The sequence below is a fragment of the Vombatus ursinus genome, unplaced genomic scaffold (assembly GCF_900497805.2).
Source record: "Vombatus ursinus unplaced genomic scaffold, bare-nosed wombat genome assembly UNPS02014775.1, whole genome shotgun sequence".
Taxonomy (NCBI): domain Eukaryota; kingdom Metazoa; phylum Chordata; class Mammalia; order Diprotodontia; family Vombatidae; genus Vombatus; species Vombatus ursinus.
The window spans coordinates 103,681-131,032 of NW_020954553.1; the positions used below are offsets into that span (position 1 = coordinate 103,681).

Here is a 27,352-nt window from a genome sequence, read left to right on the forward strand (position 1 = left end):
ACTTCAAAGGAAGCCAGGGAGGTCAGTAGTTGGAGTAGAAGAGGGAAAGTGATCCAGGTTACGAGAGACCACTTAGAGCAGAGAGACAGATGGTCTTGTTCATGAATAGCCAGGAGGCCAGTGTCATGGTATTGAAGAGTAGGTGTTGGGAGTAACATATAAGAAGACTGGAAAGGCAGGAGGAGACTAGGTTATAAAGGGCTTTGAATGGCAAACAGAGCATTTTGTATTTGGCCCTGGAGGCAATATGGAGCGACTAGAGTTTATGGGGTGACACGGTAACATTTGTGTTTTATAGTGCTGAATGGAGACTAGATTACAGTGGGGAGAGACTTGAGGCAGGCAGACCCACAAGCCGCGTATTGCACTAATTGAGGCATGAGGTGATAAGGGCCTGCACCAAGGTGGTGGCAGTGCCTGGAGAGAGAAGGGGACATATTCAAGAAATGTTGCAAAGATGAAATCAGCAGGCCTTGGCAATAGCTTGGAAATGTGGGGTGAGAGATAGTGAGGAGTCCAGGATGACTCTTAGGTTTTTAACCTGAGGGGCTGGGAGGACAGTGTTGCCTGTTATCGTAATAGGGAAGGTGGGGGTCAGGGGAGGGGTTTAGGAAGAAAGATAATGAGTTCTGTTTTGGACGTTCTTAGTTTCAGATGTCTACTGGACATCGATGGAGATATCTGAAAGTCAGTTAGAGATGTGAGATTGGAGGTCAGCAGAGAGATTGGGAGAGTTAAGGTAGATGTGAGAATCATCAGTGTGAAGGTGGTAATTAAATCCATGGGAGCTGATGAGATCAAGTAAAGGGGTACAGAAGAAGAGAAGAGGGCCCAGGACAGAACCCTGAGTCACACCTAAAGTCAGAGGGCATGATCTGGAAGAGGATCTAGCAAAGGAAACTAAGGAGGAATGGTCAGATAGGTAGGAGAAAGAGCAGAAGAGAGCGGTGTCCCAAAAACCTAGAGAGAAGAGAATATCAGGGAGGAGAGAGTGATCAATAGTGTCAGAGGCTGCAGAGAGGTCAAGGAGAATGAGGATGGAAAAGGCCAGAATAAAGAGATCACTGGTAACTTTGGAGAGAGCAGTTTCAGTGGTATGATAAAGTCAGCAGCCAGATTGTAAGGGGTCAAGAAGAGAGTGAGAGGAGAGAAAGTGGAGGTGCCTACTGAGGTTTAGCTACAAAGGGCAGAAGAGTAGTACGACGATACTTAGTAGGGATGGCAGAATCAAGTGAGAACGGAGAAGCGATATGGGCATGTTTATAGGCAGCAGAGAATGAACCAACAGACGTCCAAGTGAATTGGGCGTAAGTGACGGAGGGTTGTGCAAAGTCAACAGCCCCACTTTCTCCTTCAGGGCCATCTGGGTCCAGTGGCAAGTTCTACGCCAGGACGCTAGGCCACAGACTCTTGCAAGGATGCTACAGCTCCTCCTTTTCCCTGCCTGGGCTCTGTCTCTACCCCTCCTCCCTCCCCTGCCCCCTAGTTACCTCCCTCTCTTCTAGAGCTCCACCCCTCCCCTCTCCCTCCCAGGCCCCGCCCCCTCGTGCCCATCTTCACGCCTCCCATCAAACCCCGCCCCTTTCCTTGGAGGAGGTGCGGCACTCGCGCAACGCCTTTCAACTTCCCTGGGAGCCAGGGCAGAAATCTCTCGCGAGACTTGAAGGTTTGTTTGTTTGTATTTTTTTGTCCACCCCCCCACCCCCCAGGGATGGGTGGCAACTGTGGGGAGTGGGCAGGCAGAAAAGAAGGCAGTGAAAAGGGCGTAGGCGCAGCCCAGACGCTTAAAGCTCGCAGGAGCAGAGCGAAACCTTCCACCGTGGGCCCCGCCCCTCTCGACCGCCCTCCCGCGTGACCCAGGCTTTTACATAACCGCGGTTTCGTTGCGTCACCTATGGCGTCTGTCCGGTCGGTCCAATCGAAACTTCCCAAGCCTCCAGACTCCGCCTCTCCTGTTGGGATGGACGTCGGGTCCGGCCAATGAGTGGGCGGGAAACGCCATCACGCCCGCCCCGCCCCTCCCCTCCCCGCTGGTGCCGCCACCGCCTCGGGTGGCTACAGGTTAGGGCTGAATCTGTCAGGGTGAGAAGCTAAGCTCGAGGCGGGGCGAGCTCGGAGCGCGGCTAGGGCCTGAGGCCCGGAGCGGGACATGGCGGCGCTCTACGCCTGCACCAAATGCCACCAGCGCTTCCCCTTCGAGGCGCTGTCCCAGGGGCAGCAGCTGTGCAAGGTGAGCGGCGGCGGGCGGCGGGACGTCCGGACCGGGGCGGGGCTGGGCGGCCGCGAGGGGGCGGTGGCCGTTGGCTGCCCGCGCAGCGGGTGTTGACGGGGGCCGGTGGTTCCTCCAGCTCGCGCCCGGCGCCGGGGCAGTGGGGAGAGGGGGCGGAAACAAAAGGTGCGGACACCCCGGCCCGGCTTCCGCCCTGCCGCGCCCCCGTGGGGCTTCCCCGAGGCCCCCGAGGGCCAGCCCGCCCGCGGCTTCCTCCGGTGCTTAGCAACGGCCCGGGGCTGGTTCCACGGCCCGGCCTGGGGGGCAGGGCACCAGCCCATCTCGATCTCTTCGCGGGCGGCCCGCTGCTGGCGTCCGAGGATCGTCTGCGTGAATAGAGCTGGAAGGGATGGAGGTCAGCTCCCTCGTTGTGCCTCTGGGGAAACTGAGGCCCAGAGAGGTGGAGGGACTTGTCCGGGCTTCCCCCGCTGGCAAGTGACAGGACGCGAGCCCAGGTCTTCCTGATTGCAAGTTCAGCGCGCTCGTCTCTGGCCCCGCCGCCTCCTAAGGGAGGGGCAGGAATCACCCCTTTTCCGAGGGGAAGGGGTTGGTGGTCTTCTGGGAGGAGCTGATGATGCCTAAGGACTTGTGAGTCAGTGAGGGACTGAAGTGGAGTCAGGAAGATCCTTCCCAGCAGTGTGACCCCGAGCCTCTGTTCTCTTCTTTATAATTCAGGAATAAAAATAGCTTCTGCCTCACGTCAACAGGTGAATAAAGTGCTTTGTAAACGTTAAAGCACTTCTGTAGATATTAGCTGTTGATCGTTATTTGTACTGTTGTTAATAGGAATTCAAAGAAGCGTCGCTACGCCACTCATCCTAGAGGCAACATTGAATAGGTTTTTGGCCGAAAAGCAAGACAAGTGGAAGAAGTCAAAAGATTTTCAGCCTCAAAATGAGCATTCTGTCTCATTTCACTGCTGCTTTCTGGTATAAGTGGTGTAGTGGGAAAAGCATTGGATTTGGGAGCAGAGGAATTAGATTTGAATCTGACCTTTACAACTTAAATACTTTGGTGAGTCTGGCAAATTATCAACCCCTTAGGGCCTCACTTTCCTTAGTTGTGGGGTCTGGCCTGGCCTAAATAATCTTTAAGGTCCCTTCCAGCTCTAAATCCTGTAGTGCTTGGGCAATTGCTTCATCTCTCTTGGTCTTAATTTCCACATCTCTAAGATGAGGAGATCACAAAAGATTGTTTATCTAAGGTTCCTTGCCCTTCTAACTTGCTGATCCTCTGACTTGGACCAGTTGCTGGTAATTTTTTTAGACTTGCATTACTTTTATGTCAAGATTTCCCATCAGGCAGCATTGTCCCCAGTTTTCAGGTGAATTGAGCATAGAGAAGTGACATCATATTAATAAGTCACCTAGCCAAGCAGGTATCTGGGTGACTATTTCTGGAGTATGACACATTAAATATTCTAAAGTAAGCAATAATCTATCTTTCTTATTTGGCAGTGAGTTTTTTATGTATTACTGCTGAGAGTGAGGCATCTTCCTTCTGCCAGTGTTTATTAGCTATCTGGAGAACTTTGGTAATTGAGTGTCTCTTGTGGTCTCATCTATTTGGGTTCCAAGAAATAGGTATATGTATGCATTTTGGATTATTATCCTTAGAGATTACCTAGTCCAGCCTTCTCACTTTACAGATGATCTGACCATGTCACCCCCAACCCCAAGATCCTCCAGAATCAATTATAAAATCCTCTGGCATTTAAAACCCTTCATAACCTGGTTCCTTCCTACCTTTATAGTCTTTTTACACTCCTCCCTTCCACATACTCTTCTATCCAGTTACACTGGCTTACTTGCTGTTCCTTAGACACAACACTCAATTTTCCTCATTCTAGACCCCCCTGGGAATGTCCCTCGTTCCCTTCTCCATTCCTTCAAGGCTGAGCTCAAACTCCACTTTCTCCGGGATGCCTTTCCTGGTTCCCCTTCTGAGATCACTTTCCATTTACCCTGTATATATCTAATATGTGCATAGTCATTTACATGATTTCTCCCCTCTGGACTGCGAGCTCCTTGAGAACAGGAACCTTGTTTTTGCCTTTCCTTACTATGTACCTGGCACATAGTAGATGCTTAACAAATGCTTGTTTACTGAGAAACTGGTGCCCAGAGAGGTGAGGAACTAGCCTAAGTATATGTGTAGCAAGTAGCAGAGCCATTATTTAAACCTCGGTTCCCTGGTTCCAAATCCTGTGCTCTTTCTTCTCTATCTGGTATGGTCTCTCAGGAATGGACAGAGATCTCAGAACTCATCCTCCCCATTTTGCATTACCTTAGACTGAGGTAGAAGTAAATGACTTGCCAAAGTTACACAAATAATTTCTAGGGTTCTTTCCAGCATGCAGTGTGGTCTCCATTTGTGGTTTTTGTTAATAAGTTTTTAACACCCAATTTTAACAATTGTATTTTGTTACAGGAGTGTCGTATTGCCCATCCTATGGTTAAATGCACCTACTGTCGGACTGAATTCCAGCAGGAAAGGTAAAGTTTCCATTGATAGTGGTTTTTCTCTTGTCTTTTTTAGAAACATCTTTCCTCCTAGAAGAAACCATTGTACTCTTAAAATGCTTAACTTCTTACTCATGCTGCTTATTTTTTAGCCCCTGGCCATTTCATTATTGTGACTTACCTTTTTAAAAATACTGTTCTCTTGAGCCTTCTATCTCTGCATTACAAAGAGGAAATGAGGTACTTTGGGAAACATGGCAGTCTTGTTCTAAGTTCCAGTTACTATCTCTGACCACGTGTGAAACTTATATTCCTGCTTCACTTATATCACCTCATTAAGAAGTGAATATTACCTGACAGCTTACTAGAATCAACAAAGAGCTTGTCAGTGTGAGCAACCCTCTGGGCCTTCCCTTGCAGATCAGCCTTCTCAGCAAGGCCAGTTGACTAATTCATGTAGAACCTCAGCATTCAGCCTTCAGGTCAGGGTTCTTGTCACACTTAGCAAACGTTCCTTTTTTCTTTCTTGTTTTCTAAGTGTTAGCATGTGCAAGCTTATAATTTTGAATATAATGGGAATAAAGAGTTTTGGTGATAGGCTTATGTGTAATTGAAAAGCTGTTTGAATGAAGAGATTCATATCTGCCAGCAAGAGCTATCTCTTATACTGGGGTACCTCAAGAGTTGGGCCTCAAGCACTTACTAAATGTGTGACCTTGCCTCTCTTCAGTTCTCTGAGCTTGTTTGCTTATCTGTAAAATGAGGATGATCAAATATTTCCACTACCTGCCTGGTACAGATATTGTTAGCAAAACTCCTTATAAACCTCAAAGCAACATAAAAATGAGGAGCTATTGGCAATACCTCCTCAGAGGTCCTCATTTGAATTCTAACAAGTTAACTTATACTTCAGAAATAGAAGATAATTGCTCTGGAAAATATTTTAGACAAGTAATTTTTTCAATCTTGTTTAGATTTCCTTTCTTTTCTTTCTTTCAAAAGATCAGTTTAAAGCTCTGTGGTATTTCTCTTTTACAGTTAGCCTGGGAAGATATTTAGTCATAACATTTTAGAATATATTGGGGTGTTAATATTTTTATATTCTCTTAGAGCCATGGGATTGTTCTAAATATTGTTTCCAGTTGCATGCGACATTAGGCCGAAACTTCCCTGAAGTCAATGGGCCTAGGAGGGGAATCTGATCATTTTTGCAAACCTGGATCATTAGCTCATAGGCACATTTGGTTTGTATTATGGCCCTTAGAATTTCAAAAAGGGTATGAGGGAACACTTACTTTTTTCATGAGCTTAGACTTTATGGAAAATGAACTATTGCACAAGCTGTAGACAAATATTAAAATCACAGCTTCAACAATTTTCTTCCACATTTGTGATTTTCTTATGCCTTTGCTTATAAAAGAAAATATGAAATAGCAGTTGAGTAAAGCCTTCTAAATTTGTCCTGCATACTTCTCCTAATGTATCTTAATTTCAAACCTCAAAATTCTTTGTTGTTTATTGAGGATTTTTTTTTCCTACTAATAATTCACTTGTAGACCTTCCAGTTCTGATTTCATATTTTTTGCTGACCCAGTCTATAACAGAAGTTACCAGTTATACTGTTTGGTGGTATTGGAAATACTAGCAACTACTAAATAATTTAGTCTCCATATCTGCCAGATTCTTGATTGACATCCTCCTCCCCCCAAAAATAAAATTGCCCCCAGTTGCCAGAAATGAAAGTATAGCCTCTACCTGAAGTAATTTTATTAAATGATTTATTTTCACAGCTCTGTATTCTGTAGGTAGCGGAGTATTAGCAGAGTTACTGACCACACAGTAATATTTCAGTTGACATGAATATTATCACTAAAATGCTCTTTGAAAGGCAATTTGCCATTCTTTAGGGATCGATTATTTCTCTAGGTAAAACAATTTTTCTTTATGAAGACCTTTATGTGTTTTTCCCTTAACAGTAAGACCAATACGATATGCAAGAAATGTGCTCAGAATGTAAAGTTGTATGGAACAGTAAGTAGACTTCCCTCAAGAGTTACTTTTTTTAAAATGCTTTAGTGGTAACTTTTGTTTTTACATTGCCTTCATTTCCAAATAGATCCTTTCCCTAGGAGGGCCATAGCTGTAATGAGGGGGAGGAGGTCAGTCCCACCAGGCTGGCCTACTTGTCACCCTCGTTGACCGGGGGCTGCAGTGTTCCCCTGCCCATGTCGGTGACCTCTGCCGAGGAAGGGGGAGGCATTTCCTCAGCTCTTCTGCAGGGCCGTGTGTGCTTGTACGATTACAAGTACAGCGTTTGCTTGGTTTCTGTTGTTGTCGTCATTGTTCCTTCCAATTTTATCATTAGTCATTGTGTATAGTATCTATTCTTCCTGGCTTTGCTTGTCCTCATTTGGCCTGAGTTCTTAGAAGTCTTTCCATGCTTCTCTGTATTCATCTGTGAGGTCCTTTAAAACTCGCCTGCCACGAACCTTAAGCCTGGCTTTAGCAGCTCTTTGAAGAGCAGGAACCAGCTGAATCAACTGCCTTGTAGAGTAAATGGTTAAACTTATTTAACCTCATGAATGATCATTTTAGTTCAGTTTTCAACTAAACACACAGAATTTTTGGGCACCACAAAGCAAAAGATGTTATGTTTTGTTTTTTTTTTTCAGAAATTTGAAAGAATTTGTTGCTTTCTACAGAGGACTGGTTCTGTTGATTTCTTTTTAGCACTTTGAAGTACATTGCGCAGAAAAGTGGACGTATTTTTCCAGTTGAACAGATATCTTTTTGAGTGCTTATTACATGCAAAGACACTGGTGTTAGTGATATAAAGATGAAAAATCATAGTTGTGCTCTTCAGACACTTATGATATAGTAGGGATGTGAGACACTAAGTCAGATGAACATTAGAAAATGATGGCATGTGTAGGAGAGGTCAGAGTAGCCTGAGAAATTCAAGAAATTGAGGGATCCCTTGGATATAAAGGATCAGGATATGGAAGAGGTGATAACTGTGCAGGGCCTTGAAAGAAGAGAAGGACTTCATTAGGTGGAGAATGAGCCACCGTTGGTCAGAGCATACACAATGGCCTCAAAGTGGGAGAGGGCAGGACAAGCTAAAAAATCCACCATTCCTGTGTAAAAAGCAACACACTTTTATTGTTATGTAGCTGTTGTACTAAGCTTTTATCTAACCCTTCTCTCTTCTTTTTAAGCCCAAGCCTTGTCAGTATTGCAACATCATTGCAGCATTTATTGGCAATAAATGTCAGCGCTGTACAAACTCAGAGAAGAAGTATGGACCACCATACTCTTGTGAACAGTGCAAACAACAGTGTGCCTTTGACAGGAAAGATGACAGGAAGAAGGTGAGTCTTTTTTTTCCCCCATGTGCTTTTGTTAAAGAAAACAAGTCAGGAATAATTATTATTATTCAGAATTATCAAGTTTTACGGGATATATTATTTAACATTTTTGCCAACTTCTTGTGACCAAGGTAAATTTGATGACCTGGTTTTTTTCAAGTTCATGCATAGGATCATCTACCCAGTTAGTTTTGTCTTGATGGGTAATTGGATATTTACTAGGTATTACTTTAATGGAGAGTAGGCCCTCTTTTTAAATGAGTTAGAAGGGAAGATCCATTTTTTTTTTAAACATTTCATTCTTTCAGTGGATTTTGGATTATAAATTCCATGAGTGCAGAAATTTCCATCAGGACAGAATTAAATGTCTTATTTGTTCTTTGTTCTCCACTAATCCTGTAGTAGAGCCTACTCTGCTGCCTCATAAGGACGTGGATGTGACTATGAATTCTCAAAGGCTACTCTAGGGTACATTAGTACAAGTTCTGACAAGGCCTACTAAGCTGGGGAGTCTCAGAGGGAGGGGCTCGGACTGGACTCTTGTCTATCACCCAGCGTTTAGCTTCACGAAATATGGGGAAACTCATCACTATTGGCCACTAGGCAATGAGTATTTTTGGTTACAGCAGCTGACAAAGGTGTAGTAGAAGGAGTGGTCACACCTATGAAAGCATGCATTCCGGAAGTATTGCACTTTAATAATTCTGTCCTCTACCTTTCCCACTAGTGTTCAACATTGTACCCTGGATTTAAAGTACTTTTTATTAACATCTTTTTTTTTTTTTTACATTTTCATTTCCAAATATATATCTTTCCCTCTCTTACCCCAAGAGGAATCTCTTGTAACGAAGATTAGAAAAGAAAGAGGAAACAAGCAGTTCAAAAATCAGTTAACACATCAGCTATATCTGACCATTCATTCTCCATCTGTGCAGAGAATGGAGGGAAGCACATATTCTCTGCTCTTCTGATGGCCAGGCTTGGTCATTATAGTTATAGTGTTCAGTTTCTTCTTTCCATTTCCATTGTCATTGTGTGTATTTTCCTGGAGCTGCTTACTTGCCTCTGCATCAGTTCCCTATATATTTATTGAATTACATTGTGCTACTAGGTTAAGTTTCCCAGAGAAAGCCTTACTTTTTTTAATCACACCTTTGGGCTAACATTTGGAAAAATCAGATCTTTTCTTCTTTGCTAAAAGTAAAAAATACAAAAGGCATACTGAATGGACTGGCAAGACAATACCAATGATAGCTTCAAATACCATCTAAATATTAACTATTATTATTTTTATATATAATTTTATTGTGTACAAAGCCTTTTCACCTTTATCATCTCATTTGGTTCTCATAAGCCTCTGAGGTAGGCAGATGATATTTCCATTTTATAGAAGGGAATACTGAGATGAGAAAAGGTAAAGTGACTCACCTATGTATCTAGTAAGTGGCAGAATGCAAGAATTGAACACCTAGCATCATGACTTCTGTCCTGGGCTGTTTCCATTGGGTCACATAGGTTTTTTGATAAAGCATAAGAAAAGTCCTTAATGAGATCTAGGCTAGATAAAGAATGAAAAAAACTCCATCAGAACTGATCTTGGGTTTCCATTTTGGCTTAAGCCTAACTGAATGTGTTTCCTACACTTGTGCTGCGTTTATGGATTCATATTTTTAAGGTTTTGTTGAACATCATTTATTTGGTGCTGTTCTTAAGGTAAAACATTGCTTATAATCATGCCTCCTTTTCCCCTCATGTCGGGAGGAAAGGCATTAGATATCTTAATGTGGGATCATTCCTCTCTGTTATACTTTACTCAGGGGATATTTTTCCTTTTGGAAATTTACCCAATTTACCACTGTGACACAGCAGAGATATTGAAAGAGCTATATAGACTGTATTTCACCCCTTCCTCTTTTCCCCTCCCCACTCCCTTCCCTAACTTCCTTCTTAGCTTCACAGAGACATTTTTGTCACAGAATCTCACAGAATTTGGAAGGGACCCCAGGACCCATCCAGTCCAGGGTTCTTACCCTGTTTTGGGTCTCTGAACCTTTTTGGCAGCCCAGTGAAACCTATAGGCCCCTTCTCAAAATGATGTTTTTTAAATGCATAAGATAAAATACAAATGATTTTAAAGGAAACCAAGGATTAGTGAAAATAAAGATATAATTTTTTTTCCTTCCAAGTTTATGGACCCTCCTCGAATCTATCCATGGACCTCCTGATCTAGTCTAAGCTGTAGTTGAAAAAGAATCCCTCTACATGATGTTTAACAATTGATCGTGCAGCCTTGGCTAAAAGACCCTTGTGGTAGGAAATTCATTCCCTATGAAGGCCACTCATTCCATATCTCAATAGCTCAGAATGTTAAGGAGCTTTTCCTTAAATCAAGAGGAGTTTACCTCTTCACAGCTTAGACCTATTGCTCCTGGTTCGGTTTGTCTTTCAAGGCTAAGCAGAATCACACTCGCCCTGTTTCTCCTTGATAACCCCTCTGATTTGAAGGTGATGGTTACTACAGTCACGTTCTTCTCTGCTCCCCAGCCCCCATGCCCCAAGGTCTTCTCTTTTGGAAAATTTCAGCACCAGCCTGTGTTTTCTGAGTTGGGGAGAAAGAGAGATATAAGCATCTCCATTTTCACTTGTTTTGGTCTTTCAGGTGGATGGAAAGTTGCTATGTTGGCTGTGTACGTTATCGTACAAGCGAGTCCTACAGAAAACCAGAGAGCAGCGGAAGCACCTGAGCAGCTCTTCCAGAGCAGGCCACCAAGAGAAGGAGCAGTACAGCCGGCTGAGCGCCGGGAGCCATTTTAACAGGTGAGGCAGAGAGCCGCTGCCGCCACCACTGCCACTGCCAGCTTTCTAGCTGAAAAGCCAGACTGGATGATGCTAAGTCCCCTGGAATGAATAGGGTTGTAGCCAAAGTTAACTACTCTTTATGGGGGAAGCTTTGTTATTTTTATTTTGTCTTTTGAGGCAAGAGAACTTTGTTTTACTCTTCATTTAAGCAAATGTCTGAACCACATTCCAGACCTTTTCACTTGGAGGACCAATCAGAAAGAGGTCCTGTCGTGACTCTGATCACAGACTTCTTTTTAAAATATCCAGCACATTATGGGAAATGCTATTTAAAGTTACTGTAGACATTATAAAATATTTAGGAGTCTACCTACTGAAACAAGCCGAGGAACTATATGAACACAATTACAAAACACTTTTCACACAAATAAAGTCATCTAAATAATTGGAAAAAACATCAGTTGCTCATGGGTAGGCCAAGCTCATATAATAAAAATGACAATTCTGTCTAAGCTAATTTACTTATTCAGTGCCATATCAGTCAAACTACCAAAAATTATTTTATAGAGTTAGAAAAAATAATAACAAGATTCATTTGGAAGAACAAAAGGTCTGGAATATCAAGGGAACTAATGAAAAGAAATGCAGGGGAAGGTGGTCTAGCCATTCCAGGTCTTAAATTGTATTATAAAGCAGCAATCATCAAAACTGCTTGGTATTGGCTAAGAAATAGAGTGGTGGATCAGTGGAATAGATTAAGTATGCAAGACACAGTAGTCAATGACTATAGTAATCTGTTATTTGATAAATCCAAAGACCCCAGCTTCTGGGATAAGAACTCACTATTTGACAAAAACTGCTGGGAAAACTGGAAATGAGTATAGCAAAAACTAGGCGTAGACCAGAATCTCACACCATATACCAAAAGAAAGTCAAAATGGGTTCATGATTTAGATATAAAGGCTGATACTATAAACAGATTGGGAGAGCAAGGAATAGTTTACCTGTCAGATTTATGGAGAACAGGAAAATTTATGACCAAACAGGAGATAGAGAACATTATGAAATGCAAAATGGATCATTTTGATTATATTAAATTGAAAAGTTTTTGCACAAACAAAGCCAGTGCAGCCAAGATTAGGAGGGAAGCAGAAAACTAGGAAAGAATTTTTACGGATTATCTTTATTATCTCTGATAAGGGCCTCATTTCTAAAATATATAGAGAACTAAGTCAAATTTATAAGAATACAAGTCATTCCCCGCTCGATAAATGGTCAAAGGATATGAACAGGCAGTTTTCAGATGAAGAAATTAAAGCCATCTATAGTCATATGAAAAAATGCTCTAAATCACTATTGATTAGAGAAATGCAAATCAAAACAACTCTGAGGTACCACATCACACCTATCAGATTGGCCAACATGACAAAACAGGTAAATGGTAAATGTTGGAGAAGATGTGAGAAAAATGGAACACTAATGCATTGTTGGTGGAGTTGTGAAACAATCCAACCATTTTGGAGAACAATTTGGAACTATACCCAAAGGGTTATAAAAATGTCCATACCCTTTGACCCAGCAATAGCGCTTCCAGGGCTGTATCCCAAATAGGTCAAAGAATGGGAAAAGGGACCCACATATACAAAAATATTTATAGCAGCTTTTTTTGTGGTGGCAAAGAATTGGAAATTGACAGGATGCCCATCAATTGGGGAATGCCTGAACAAATTGTGGTATATGAATGTAGTGGAATACTATTGTGCTATAAGAAATGATGAGTGGGCAGACCTCAGAAAAACCTGGAAGGACTGAGTAAAGCGAGCAGAACCAGGAGAGCATTGTACATGGTAACAGCCATGATGTGCTATGATTAATATTGATAGATTAACCCTTCTCAGCAATGCAAGGTTCTAAGACATCTCCAGAGGTCTCAAGATGGAAAATGCTATCCACATCCAAAGAAAGAACTGTGGAGTTTGAACGCAGATCAAAGCATACTATTTGCTGTTTTTTTTCTTCTGTTTTGTTTCCTCTTTCTTGTGGTTCCTCCTGTTGGTTCTAATTCTTCCTTACAACATGACTAATGTAAAAATATGTTTAATAGTAATGTATATGTATAGCCTATATCAGATTGTGCACCCTCTTGGGGAGGGAGGTGGAGAAAAATTTTAAACTCAAAAGTTTATGAAAGTAATCATTAATAAATCAAAATAAATTAATAAAAAATTTTTAAAAATACATTATGGGAAATGCTGATTAAGGAGTTCCATTAGGCTAGGTCCTCAGATAATAAATAAGAACATTTCATTAACGAGAAAAGAGACCAGGAGAAGTATATAATGGCTTAGCCAGAGTCACACAGTCAGTGGCAAAGCTGGGATTGGAACTCACCGAGATCCTTTATGCTAGCTCCAGTGTTCTTTCCACTATTCCACATCATTTTTCCTGGCATCTAAAGCAGTCTAATAAAGTGAAGTTAAAACTTGTTGAAATTAACTGTAGTAAGGGCATGGGGGACCTCAGAGCAACAATTGAGGTTGGGGGATATTTAACCTGCTTTATGCCATACTTTAGCATTAGGTGAGTCTGTCTTCTAGCTAGCTTTGAATTCTCAGAGATAGAATGTAGAGCTCGAAATAGGGTTGGGCTTCACTTGTGCTGCCATATCTAGAGATGGTCCAAAGTTGGCTTCTTTAGACTATGGCAACTTTGGTTGTGTTAATATATGTATATGATTAAACTAAGTGAAGACCAGAGATAGGTTTGAGCTATATTTCAGCTTTTGGTGATTTCAGAAACAGAATAAGGGTAACCCCCATAGGTCTCTAGAGCAGCAGGTTTTTTTTTTTAAATTAATTAATTTATTTTTAGTTCTCAACATTCACTTCCATAGAGCAGCAGTTTTTGATGCTGTGATGGGTCTCTTTGCCTAGCAAATTAATTAAGATCAAGTCTTTATTGACCTGAGTTTCATGACCACTAATGCAGCCCAGAAATTTAATGTTGAGGTTGTTTGTGCAGGGCACCATGATGTGGTTGGTGTACAAAATGCGTTCTGGTTCTGCTGTTTTATTGGTAGGGATGACTTTGGCCAAGTCTCCTGACCCTTCTCGGTTTTTTCCCTCATGTGCAAAATGGGGATAACAATACCTAGGCTACCTACTTCCCAGGTCATTTTAGAGAAAGTGCTTTGTTAGAACTAATGTAGGAATGTGGGTTATTGTTATTTTAAACTGTAAAGAACCATGTCAATGCAAGCTGCTATTTTAGCTATTCAGCCACTTAGGAACTAAGATCTGCAATTGAAAAGCAATTTGTTGTTTTTTTGTTTTTCTGTTTTTTTGGTTGGGCAGTGAGGGTTAAGTGACTTGCCCAGGGTCACACAGCTAGTAAGTGTTATGTGTCTGAGGCTGGATTTGAACTCAGGTCCTCCTGAATCCAGGGCTGGTGCTCTATCCACTGTACCACCTAGCCTCCCCGAAAAGCAATTTGTTTGCATGATTCACTTAAATAATATGAAAATGAGTTCACACATTATATAACTATAACCTGGGCCTTTTGTGGTAGTCACGTTTGGAAATGAAACTTCAGCATTTTGTTTATCTGTTTCTAATGTGTTCCCCTTTTTGTTGTTTAAAAGCCAAAAAACACTGTCTACATCTTCAATTCAGAATGAAATTCCAAAGAAGAAACCTAAGTTTGATGCTATCACAGCTAATGGAGACAGGTGAGCTAGCTGTGTGTGTGTGTGTGTGTGTGTGATGAGATGCATGTGCAGTTTCTACAAAAGGGGCACGTTTCAGAATGTTTTGCTGCTAGACACAAGTGCTTGTATCACTGCCTTCATTTGTTGGTATTTGTCTATGGTTCTGTTCTCCTCAATGAATTTATAGCAGTTTTAATGATCCTCTAGCCCTTAAATCCTGTAGGCCATCAGGCATAGCCTTTCACAGTAGCAGGAGTAGTTCTAGGTTGGGAACAACTGTGGGCCGCCTTCTCATTGTGGACTCTACTGGGAGCACCCCGTAGTATATGAGTCTTGTTAGTCTGATAGGCAGAGCAGGCAAGTTAGAGGGAAAATAGATTGTAAATGTGAAGGCTGGTTCAGTTCATGTCATCTTCTTCTGTTCAGAAAGAAAAGGTGAGACCTTTCTGTGACCAGTTCAGAAGCTGTATAAGGAAAGTATGAGATAGAAATAGATATGTAGATATATATTTGATTTTAAACTTGTATAAATGCATATTTTTATTCCTCGCTTTCCTCTCTCCTTCTCAGCGTTCCTTCCTCTTACGAGCTGCTTTGTCCTAATATCCAGAGTGCCCCGTCCGTGTTGGTGCAGTGGGCTGCTTCCCAACAGAGTCTTGGTGCCAACCATTATCCTGTTCCTCCAGGCACTGGCATCCTGAAGTGAGATCACCTGACATGCTCTTCCCCTAAATCCTTGGAATTATCTCCGTTCTGGAAAGTGTCCCCCTGAAGGATCTCCCTCCAGAGTAGACTGAAATCGGGAGCAGATCATCGTGCAGGCTCTCCAGGGCTGTCTTTTATTGATTTTAGTGGGATAGAAGGTCTTTTAAATTCACTTATCACCCATTAAGCCATCATTTCAGCTCATTTCAGATCCCTCACAGCTGCTCTTCTGATAGCTGGTCCCATTGGTTCTGGACTTCTTGAATCTACTTGTTGAAAAAGTCTAATTTAAATGTGCAAATTAAGTGGGGGAATGAGCTGTAAGGAATTTCTTCTTTCTAGTCAGATTCAGTGTTCTGGAGAAGCCCCAAATATCCTGGGGCTAGTGCAGTTGTTTCTCGTCACCTCCAGCTTGCCTGGTCGGGCCTGCAAGGAAACATTGGAAGGCGTGAGCATCGGCGGCAGCAGGATTTAAAGTGAAGGCTGCTAAAACCAGGCAGTGAGGCCAAGGCCAGGGCCTTCCAAAAAGCTTATCTGCCACTTATGTGAGATCCTTCACTGGGATAAGGTTAAACTACCTGAAAAAAAATATCCAGCGTACTGTAAAGTTTACTGCAAAGTGATTGATTCTCTGTCATTTTGGGTTTCTTGGATTACTTTATTTTGGCCTTACTTTAGATTCTGCTCCACAGTTAGAGCTAAACTAATCCCTTTCCATTTTGACTGCTGTTCGAGTTATAAACCAGTTACCTAGGGTGTCTGCTTTTCTCTGGTGGGACACTGTCCTGCCTAGTGAGCAGTAAGACTTAATACAAGAAACACAAAATTTCAGAATGTCCTGTGTTATAATAGATACCCTCTCAACTAAGGGATCAGTAGCAATTTTTCCAGATTTTACAAAGAAGCTTTCTTCTAAAGAGCTATTCACATGTTTCCTTCTCATAGTTTGTTTGTTTGTTTGTTTTTTTTTTATGAATTTTGGAAATGCCTATAAATATACATTGTTTTAAAAAATACACCAATTCTATTCTAAGATTTCTGTGTTACAAATCTTTATGCATTTCTTTTCCACTTTACTGTAATTTTTCTTCTTAGCAGGAAATTTTTAAGCTTAAATATGAGTAAAAATAAGTTTTCCTTATCCAGCCCTCTTCAGTCCCTTTGGACTACTTCTTTCTGCTTCCTGTTTTCTTTTTTAAAAATATAGTCTCTCTGACCATTCTGTAACAGTGACAGTCAAATCAGTGTATTTATTGAGCTCCTCTGCTGTACATAACTAACTCTTCTAGTCCCTATATTTCTAAACAATCAATTATTACAACTACCCCACAATTCCTTAATTTTCAGTGCATTAATAACACCTTCCCTCCTTTGCTGTTCTGACTTTTAAAAAATTTGCTCATCCTTTCCTTATATTTCACCCCTTTGATTTTTGGTATTCATCTTATGCAAGTTTCTGAAACTTCCCACTTTCTTTCTTGTCCCTTCCTTTTCACTAATCTCATGAAACTTTACATTTCCCTTATCTGATAGCTTGATCTTGTGTAAACCCCATTATTTCATTAATTACATTAACCAGAAATTTCACATTCTTAGGATTTCTTAGCCTTTAATTTCTTTTCCAACTTCCTATAAAATTTCCTTCTTTACTGCTTCCTTTCACTCCTCTTTGCAGATTTGCCTTGTTGAAATTGTGTCAAAAAATATCAAATTTGGAGGGAAAAACCCTCGTTTCCTTCCTACTCTTTTCTCTAGGAAACAAATCCAGCAGTTGCTTTTAATCCCATTTGTCTAACTCTCTTAAGTCACAATGGTCTCAACAGGTAACATTCTGTCAGTATTTGGTAGCCAGCCTTGGGACTGACTCTTTCAAACAAACATTTTTTGTCCTAGCTTTCTTTTCATTTGATTATTCTCCTTTCCTCCTTCTGTCTCTCCATTCGTCTGGGTTAATGGAACCAGAAAACCTTGGATTCAGTTCCATACCTGGCACAGTATTTGGTATAGAGTAGGTGCTTAATAAGTGCTTGTTGATTTGAGGGCAGATCATTGGATCACTCTTTTGTGCCTTATTTCCTCATCTAAAATGAGGCTGTTAATACTTGAATAGAATGAAAAGCCATGAATGTCTTATGATCTGTTTACACAGAGAGCCAGCAGCTTTATGGATTAAATAAATGTTAATGCACTTTGCAAAACCTTAAAAGTGCTCTTACAAATGTTAGCTATTATCATCATTGTAGAGAGGTTGAGTTTCTTGTTCAGGGTTAAATGGTTAATTTTGGAATCAGGATTGACTTTCAGATCCCTGGTCCTCGGCCTCTCTATGGGATTATGGAGCTTGACTAAACTATAGTAAGAGGCTTCCAATTAATTCTCTTCTGTATATGCCACATATGTGCATTTTGATATTTTGGGCCCTTCCTGGAAAGCTTCTGTGCTGAGTCTGCCTGTGTTCATTCTGGAGGATGGTTGGGGTTTAGAGCTGCCAGAATTGCCACTGATTGGGCCATGATAAGATGGGGTGGTCAGGGGAGAAATACTCTAACCTGAAGGTATTCTTTGCAGAAACAGTGTCCTCTTGCTCAGTGTCTGAGATAGCCCTGGGTCCCACAGTTCTCCTAATCCAGGTCACCAACATAATTTTGAACTATTTCATCACTTTTACTTGTTTTACCTTCTTCAGCTGTAGATCCTTTCTGTAAGCTCTCCTTAGAGAGGAGAGCCATCTCTCCTAAAAAGAAAGGCTACTCCTTAGGGTCCAAGGCCCAGTGTCTGGGCCAGGATCCTCCCATGTCGCGCCACACTCTTAGCTCTGCCTCATCTGTAGGAGGCATTGCAAATTAGCCCCTGCATGCCAGCCGCTGCTTCCCCACAAGCATCACAGGCCACTCTCTGGCCCCGTTGGTTTTTTCCCTTTGTCTCACCATGTGATTGTAACAAGGAGTGGCTGTTCTGCTTCTGCTCACCCCTTCTTACATCTTAACTACCTCTGTCTCCAGTTTTTTGTTTTTAGTTTTGTTTTTGTTGTTGATGGTTTGTTTTTTTTTTTGCATGGGTGGAAACCACCTGCATTTGAGCATGTGCTTTAATGTCACTGAGTTTACTTCACTAAATTCACTAATCCCAATTTAAGGCTAATTAGGTGAAATTAGAGTTTCATTTGGGAATTGTATAGATGAGAAGAGGTGGGGGAGATAGAATGCTAGATTCATAGATGTAGAGCTGGAAAGGATATTGGGGTCATTTGGTCGGACCCCCCTTCATCTTATACTAAGGCCCGGAGAGGTTCAGTGCACTCAGGTAGTAGGTGGCAAGGACAGTCTGCTATCATTATGGCAAAATGGAACCTTCTGGACTCGTCCTACTCTGGAATCCAGGAGGAAACACCAGCATGTGGTCCTAGGGTTATATCACTTCTCCCCTCTTTTTCCTTTGTGTCTGACAGTCAGAATAAAACAGTAGCCAGATGGTTAAAGCTCTTTAATGCTAAATTACTTAACCGTTGGGGGAAACCTAGTTTTTCTCCTAACCAAGTCTCCTTTCATGTATTACTCTAAGATGGGATTGCCTCTGGGTTAGAATGCAGCTGTTCCAACAGTTCTACCAAATTATAGCTCTTTCTTTTCTAAAGTGCAGAGAGATTACATCTGAGAAGTTAATGCAGAGTCCTCCACATTGTCATTTGTTCAGGAAACTAGTCTGACATTCCATTCAGAACAAAACAATCACATTTTAATATGTCAAGTCAACCAGAGCTTTAAAATAACACAGACACAAAACCTCCGCAGTGCTGCTGAGGCATTATGTGAGTACTAAATGTGAAGGAAAAGACTGCAGTATTGCAGGTATGCTGTTGGAATGGTTCAGATGTACCATGTTCAGTTGTTCAATGACCCTAAGTGGAGCCTGGCTCCAGGGACCACAAACAGAGGAGTCAGGAGATTCCTCTAATCTCTTGCTCTCCCTCTTTTTTAAAAGCAGCTTTTCACCAGATTTGGCCCTGGACTCTCCAGGCACTGATCACTTTGTCATCATGGCCCAACTCAAGGAGGAAGTGGCCACGCTGAAGAAGATGCTTCATCAGAAGGACCAGATGATCCTGGAAAAAGAGAAGAAGGTATAATGTTTGGGTCAGACATTTCTGCGTGTGTGTGTCTGCGTGTGCCTATGTATGATACATACATATGATATAGCACATCTTTGAGGATAGGAAGGTTGCTTTCTAGATAGGTATCTTGTGAAAAGTGTCCAGTTTTTTTTGCACTCTCTTTTGTTCTATCATTTCTTTCATAGTTTGCTCTTGTGTGATATTTGGAATCGGCTTCTTTTTTTTAAAATAGTATTTTTTCCAATTACATGTATAGGTAATTGTTAGCATTCATTTCTACCAAATGTTGAGTTCCAAATTTTTCTCCTCTCCCTCCCCTCTTCCTAAAACCATAAGCAATTTGATATCAGTTATATGTGTGTAATCCCGATTAGTCTTAGTTGTGAAAGAATAAACAGAACAAAAGGAAAAAAACCTCGAAAAAATAAAGTGAAAATTGTATGGTTCTATCTGCATTCAGAGTCCATCTGTTTTTTTTTTTTATGTGGAGGTGGATGGCATTTTCCATCATGAGTCCTTTATAATTGTCTTGGGTGATTGTATTGCTGAGAAGAGCGAAGTCATTGATCATCACACAGTGTTGCTGTTACTGTGTATAGTGTTCTTCTGGTTTTGCTCATTTCACTTTGCATCACTTCATATAAGTCTTGGAATCAGCTTCTTAATTTGGAAGATTATAGTAGAGAGTGGTCCTCACTTCATAAAATTCTTCTTTATGCCTATATATTCACTACTATTTTAAACCAAAGTATATATTTTTTGCTAGGAAGAGAAAGTGGGTGGTTCAACTATGTTCTCTTTATTAGCTAGAAATTGAACTTGCTGAGGCTGTTGGTTACTATCTTGTCAATAACATCAGCCTTTCATAGGCCCAGCACTGCTTCTAGCATCTCATTTAGAATAGAAGCTAGGAATGAAGTTTAAAATGATTCATAAATCAGAGAAACAGGCAAAAAATTGAATATCAGCAGGGAGAAATATAAGTTAATGCATTTAAAGAGCAAAAGAATACAACTGAATGTCCGAGCCCCAAAGAAAAATATGTAGGAGTCTTAGGATCAACGATTTAAGAGCTAAAGGAGCGATAGAAGATTTTATTTTAAGTAAGAGGGTTTTTAAATGCAACTAGCCGCAAAGTACTCTTCCTCTAATTATGGTAATTATGTTTCTGTCTTGTTTCAGTACCATTCATTGGGAGAGATTTGGAGCAACTGAAGAGGTTCTATAGAATAGTTCTGAAATGCAGTGTAGGAAAATTACTTCCATGAGGAAAGGTTGAAGTTGGTCTTAAAAAAACTAAAGAATTAGATTTTGTATACAAACTACATGAAATAGAAATTTTCTATTTCTATTCTATTTCTATCTATGTTCTAATTTCTATATATGTTACTAACATAACATTGTGTTATGTTAGTAACATATTACTTAGGGAGCTGATGTAATCTCCTAGAGATGTTTAAGAAAAGGAAAATCAATTGTTGATAATTCAAAATAAATTAAAATTTAAAAAAAAAAAAGGGAAAATCAGTTCATTGGTTTTTAGATGATTTAGATATGGACTTTGAGGTGGAGGAATCCCTGGATTTAAAGATGATTGTTTTGAGAGGTCATTCAAGTCCTTAGTGCAAAGGCATTCCCTTTGACTGCTCTGTCTCCCTTCAGATTACTGAATTGAAAGCTGATCTGCAGTACCAGGAGTCTCAGATGAGAGCCAAGATGAATCAGATGGAGAAGACCCACAAAGAAGTAACAGAGCAGTTACAGGTGATGCATTTTCTTTTAATGTGGTAAAATAGAGACACAGAGCTGGCAATATTTTAAAGGACCAAGGGCTTAGAAAACTGTTTTCTCATAGTTTTGATAAATCATCTATAAATCTGTAAGTATCTCTTACTCTTAGACCTTTTCAGATTTAATTCATTCAAAAAATATATTTTATAATTTTGTACCTTCTTTGACCACATATAAGCTAAATATAATTTCAGATAATCAGGATTATAAAGTATTTACCACACAGCAGTCTCTGGTTTGTGGATGTATAACTCCATGTGCAGCAAGGTGATGGTGTTCCTTATGATCATGAGGCTTGTTTAAGGGTGATTCCGTTCCCTTCAGGGGCCACACGTGCTCATTAGTGGCTTTTTGACTCCTTTGCTTTCTCTGTCCTTCCCCCCTGCTTCTTACTCTTCCCACATGTGCCTCTGCCTTTGCAGCAGTTCCTGTCCTATGTAGGTTACGTGTCTCCATCTGTTAAAACCTCATCTTTGCACTGTATTTCCAGGCCAAAAACCGAGAGCTTTTGAAGCAAGCAGCAGCTTTGTCAAAGGGCAAAAAGTCTGAGAAGTCGGGAGCAATGACTTCTCCGTGAAAAATGGCCTGGGAACTTTTTGAGCAGCAGCAACATGGAGTCTTGGGCTAGCCTGGAGGCACGGCTATGCTGGGATCTGCAAGCTTCCCTGGGAATCTCCTTTTTGTGACAGTCATCCCTCTTTATACTCTGGCTATGGGCAGGGTGGAAATACCTGGTGTGTTGCATTAGGATCGCATGCTGGTGGGTGTCATGGTTAAGTGGATATCTCTATTTTTTTTCTACTGCTTTTTGGTTTTGTTTTGTTTTGTTTTTATAGTGGTAACTGCTCATTGGTTTGTGCAGAAGGAATTATTTTCCCCACCCCTGCATCCTGCAATTCCCATGAGCAAACAGTTTGGCTTTGGGTAAATATTATCACTGCCACCTTTCCAACTCAGAAGCTGCCACCCTAACAGGACTTAAACACAATGGAGGTTTCCACTCTCCGTTAAAATTGCTGCTTCGGGGGATACTTTTTTTTTCCCAGTATTCTGTGAACTTTGTACTATATATAGACAGAAGTTTATTTATTTAAAAAAACAAAAACCGAAATCCTTTTTCTTGAGAAAGGGAAATACTCAGACCACCTAGTTCTCTTTGTGACAAAGCTGTGATAACTATTGGAAAAACCACCCCAATCTCCATTTAGGCTACAGAAAAGGATGCCAGTTTCATCTGGTTTAATGCCTAGTTGTTATATAATGTTGATGGTTAAGGTGAATGAAACAGTCAGATTCAGAAGTGTGGCATTAGGTGCTTTTTTTTTTTTTTAGGACCCCTTGAGAAAAGGGCATCTAAGGAGAAGTTTTGGGAGGGAACAGGGATTTCAAAAGTCTGTCTCTTTAGATAATGGCAGAAAGTTTTGTCCAGGTTGTACTGGACATCCTCACTTTCCTAATCATTTTATGTAATTAATTTTGAACTCTTTCACACTGCCACTTATTTGCTTTTTAAATCCCTTTCTTTCCCAACACCAGTTGTCAGATCACATCATTGCCAAGGAACATTCTGAATTGGAAAAGCTGCAAATAGTGCATGTCTTCAAATGAGACAAGCATCTCAGGATGGGCTATTTGAGTCATAAGGAAGCACTGAGAGAGGGAGAGAGAGAGAGAGAGAGAGAGAGAGTAAGTGTGTGTGTGTGTGTGTGTGTGTGTGTGTGTGAGAGAGAGAGAGAGACACATACCATCCTCAAGTTTTGATGGAAATAAAATGGAAAGATGTGTTTCTTAGATGTAGTCCATCCTCGGTATGTTGTCCAAGATAACTCAATGACTTATCTTCAGTAGGTAATGCACTTTGGGTTATTTTGTTCCATAGTGGGGATGGATTTGTAGTTTCATTTGCATACTGTTAATAGGGCCCACCTTTGTTACCTTTGAAAGAAAGCTGCCTGGGATTAAGGTTTGCAGTATGGGCCATGAAACATGGTAAGTAACTGTAGGTTACCCATCACCTTGGCCTCATCAATCCATCAACCATCAACAGAATTAATCAGATGCCAGGCCAGAATTTGAAGTAAGAACAATGGAGGGGGGGTGTGGGGGTGTGTGTGGATGTGTGTGTGTGTGTGTGTGTGTGTGTGTGTGTGTGTGTGCGCGCCGCACTCACAAGAGATGAATGAGTCCTAGCTACCACAATTATAGATGTGAGTTCAGCCTCCTTGCATTTCTTAGAAGCAGAGTATTACAGTTAAGAATACAGTACACTGGTGGCTTCATATTATAGCTGTTTCCAGGTCTGTTGACATCTCAGAAATCTCACAGATAGATTAACGAAATTGGAAAAAACCAGATCTGGAAGTGGATCTCTTTGCCTTATGTAGAAGGAGTATAAATAAACTATGTGTGTTGTCCATGCGATGCTGTCATTTGAAATGCTAAGTTCCCTTCCAAACAAGGGAGACCAGCAGTACCAGTTAGTTTTGTATATTTTTGAGTCAGAACCTTTAAATAAAGAAGGTCAGACAATACTTTTCAGGTATATTTGCTCTGAGTTTAAAGAAAAGGTTGAAAAAATGTGACAGATACTGTTTTTTAAACCTTAAAAATTGAGAAATTGTTACATCAAGTGTGATACCATAAAATGACAAGCTTAGTTTTGTACTAAATCTTTTTTTAAAAGTCTTGACATTTAATATGAAGCAAATTCACACATTTTCTAACTTTCCTTAGATTTCAAAAGGGAGGGAGGGGGCCCCTGGATTTGAAATTTTGGTTTTTAAAATCATGATGCTGTTTTATCATGAAATTGAATAGGTGACTTTTAGTAACACCATTGTTTCTTTGTATGTTTGTAATAATGGAAATTCCAAAATGCAGGAATGTTTTGGTTTGTATAGACTTTGACAGAAGTAAGAGTGTAAAAATTCATATTGACTGAAATACAGTTTTTTTTCTATTCATTTCTTGTTTGGTCATTATGTGAATATATAGTCCCAAGGAAAAGGGACTGTCCTTAACAAATACATACATAAAAAAGAGTAGAAGAGTAAGTTTTGGAGCTGTATTATGTGTGGCCTTGTGTATGAGGAGGCTGGAATTAGCGGTCTACTAGTGATAACTCTATGATCCTATAATGAATTCAGTATTTTATTTTAATAGGGAACTACTGAAGGTTTTTCAGCAAGGAAGAAACACATGATCAGACCTAGACCTTAATAAGAGGGTTTAGAGCAACTGTGTGAAGGATCAATTAGAAGGGAAAGGTCAGAGGTAGGGAGAACAAAGGTGAGTGAGGAGAAGATTGAAGAAATACGGAGTTTAAATCAATAGGACTTCACAGACTCTGAGTTGGAAGGGTTGTCAGAGTCTACCTAGGCCCATCTTGTAATGTAGAGGTGGGGAAAAGGGTGAGGAAGAAGGAATAGTTAGAAAACACTTTATTTTTGAGCCTGAGTGGCTGGAGCACCGTAGTAGTAATCATAAGAAATAAGGGTCATGGGAGGGTAGATAATGGAATTCACTTTTGGACATGTTGTCTCTGAGTTACTGACTAGATGTCCCCCAGACAACTGGAGATGCAGGTTTCATCCTTGATAGCAGTCCAGCTTTGGGAATCATTTGCATAGAGGTGATAATTCAACCTACTGGAATCGATGAAACCATAAAGGAGATTATGAAAAGAGAAGAAAAGAGGACTAGGACTGAGCTTTGGGGGATACTCACACTTAGGGGGCAGAAGGAGGGCAGTGAACAACCCACAAGCATTTATTAAAGGCCTGCTAAAGGGTCAGATGCTGTACTGGGTGCTGGGGATACCGAAAAGAACAAACAAAGCAGTCCCTATTCTCAAAGAGTCTGCATTCCAGTCAGGGAGACAAGTACAAGAGGAACTAATCAGATAAAGAACTAGGAAAGAGCGATGTGACGGAAACCAAGAGAAGGGAGAGTATTCAGGAAGAAGTAGGGATAGGAGTGTTGACTGCAGAGAGAGTTAGGGTAAGAACTGAGAAAAGTCCATTGAATTTAGCAGTCAGACATTTATTAAACACCTACTAGGTACCCAGCACTTTGTGCTAAACGCTGGGGATTCAGAAAGAGGCAAAAAATAGTCCCTGCCCTTAAGGAGCTCACAGTCTAGCGGGGGATACAACAAACACAAATATGTACAAACAAGTTATATCCAAGATTAATTGGGAATAATTAAAAGAGGGAAATCATCCATCTAGAACCCTTTAGATTTTAGAGGAGTTAGGAAACAGGCTCTGAACTGCAGGTGTTGGGCCAGAAAACTGCAGAATGGAGGAAATTAGGTCACCAGGACAGGACAGTGTGTGTGCATGTGTGTGTGTACGTGTGTGAAGCATTCCACCAAACTTGAAGGAAATAGCACAGCATCCAGCTGGGGCCAGTTGTGACCATGCAAAAGTCAGTTGGGGCTTCCTGTAGAAGGTGGAATTTTAGTTGGGACTTAAAGGAAGCCAGGGGACTTCTGAGTCATGTGAGCAATAAAATGGTGGACTAGATATTTTCTCAGATTCCCATGACCTCTTAAATCTCTCCAAAACAGATATTATGCACCCCAGATAAATCAAATTCAGCTGTTGCCATAGTCTAGGACCCCCATATTCCCAAAGAAGGTAAAAAATAGGAAAACTTGAAACCCAGGAACTAAGGCTCACCGACCTTGAGCTCACTCAGCACCCTCCCCCACCTTATGTGCTTCCAGCAGTGAGGCTGCAGTAGCAGACCCAAGGACACGACACAGGCTTATATCAGAACTCACTCATATAATCTGTCCCCGGCTCCCTCTTTCCAGTGCTATAAGAAGTTTGTTCAGGCCTCAAGAGCCAGCTTGGCCACAGCCCTTCAGGAGCAAAAGCCTGCTGGGGACTGCAACCCAGAAGCACCAGTGCTGCAAAGCTCTGAACTACCGGTGTTGGGAAAAACAGGCTCTGAACTGCAGGTATTGAGCCAGAAAACTGCAGAATGGAGGAAATGAGACAGGTCACCAGGACAGGACACTGTGTGTGTGTGTGTTTGTGTTTGTGTATATGTGTGTGTGTACGTGTGTGAAGCATTCCACCAAACCTGAAGGAAATAGCACAGCATCCAGCTGGGGCCAGTTCTGACCATGCAAAAGTCAGTTGGGGCAGAGGCTGGGGAACCTTGAATTGTCTAGTGTGGGAAGGGGCGGACACACTTTGAGATTCCACTCCCAAAGAAACCACCGTCAGAAGGGAGGCAGTCAGGAAGTGAGTGATAAGGAAAATAAGGGGATGGAGAGAGACTGAAAGTACCAAAGATTTCAGAAAGAAGAGATCTCAAAGACCTTGAACATAAACAGATAAATCAACAGGAAAAACTAATGACAGAAGGAAATATGACTTCCAGATCTAGTAGAGTTCAGGCATCTATGAATAAATACTGCAAAATGAAATAAAATGATCCAACACTTGATAAGACAGAAGACCTTGTAGAGTCTGAGGAGAACATGGAACCACAACACACTGTTCCTAAGTGGTTTAAAAGAGAAGTGAGAACATTGAGAGCAGCATTCTTGTCCTGCACAACAAAAATAATGAACAGAATAGAAAAACTTGAACAAAAAATGGTGAGCCTCACCAAAGAAATGAAAGAGAATAATAGGTTGGGTGCAGATACAAGAAGTGGAGGACAACACATAAGAAGAGAGGCAAAAAATAACATTAAAAGAAAACATGTTCACTATGTAAGCAAAAACGCTGATCTTGAAGACAGGATTTGTTAAGGGTCATAGCTCTTCCAGAAGAATATGACAGGACAGAAATCCTTAACACCATAACGAAGAAAATAATAGGAGATAATTGTCAAGAACTTCTGAACATAGAAAATGGAATTGCAATTGAAAAAACTGACAGATTGTCTCCAAAAAAACCCTAAAAACTATGCCCAAAGGACTATAAAATTGCCCGTACCTTTTGGTCCAGCAATACTACTATTAGGTCTGTATTCCAAAGAGATCCTAAAAAAGGGGAAAGGACCTACATGTTTATTTATAGCAGCTCTTTTTTGTGGTGGCAAAGAATCGGACAAGGTTGGGGAACTTGTGGCCTCGAGGCCACATCTGGCCCTCTAGGTGCTCAAGTGGGCCCTTGGACT

The 27,352-nt window shown here is 41.1% G+C and overlaps 1 protein-coding gene across 4 annotated transcripts; it reads left to right on the forward strand.

Moving 5' to 3' along the window:
* Positions 1 to 2,043: 2,043 nt before the first annotated feature.
* Positions 2,044 to 24,174, forward strand: LOC114044889 (protein FAM76A). 4 transcript variants are annotated; one of them, XM_027864656.1, is made up of 10 exons: positions 2,044 to 2,230; positions 4,700 to 4,764; positions 6,708 to 6,762; positions 7,950 to 8,102; positions 10,759 to 10,916; positions 14,539 to 14,625; positions 15,175 to 15,306; positions 19,294 to 19,429; positions 21,083 to 21,184; positions 21,702 to 24,174. In XM_027864656.1, exons 1-10 carry the CDS (start codon positions 2,150 to 2,152, stop codon positions 21,786 to 21,788), a joined length of 1,056 nt encoding a protein of 351 aa, XP_027720457.1. In that variant the 5' UTR covers positions 2,044 to 2,149; the 3' UTR covers positions 21,789 to 24,174. The 4 variants fall into 4 exon arrangements, with proteins under 4 accessions (XP_027720457.1, XP_027720459.1, XP_027720458.1 ...); XM_027864655.1 differs by lacking the exon at positions 2,044 to 2,230 and adding an exon at positions 3,106 to 3,283; XM_027864658.1 differs by lacking the exon at positions 15,175 to 15,306.
* The last annotated feature ends 3,178 nt before the right edge of the window (positions 24,175 to 27,352 follow it).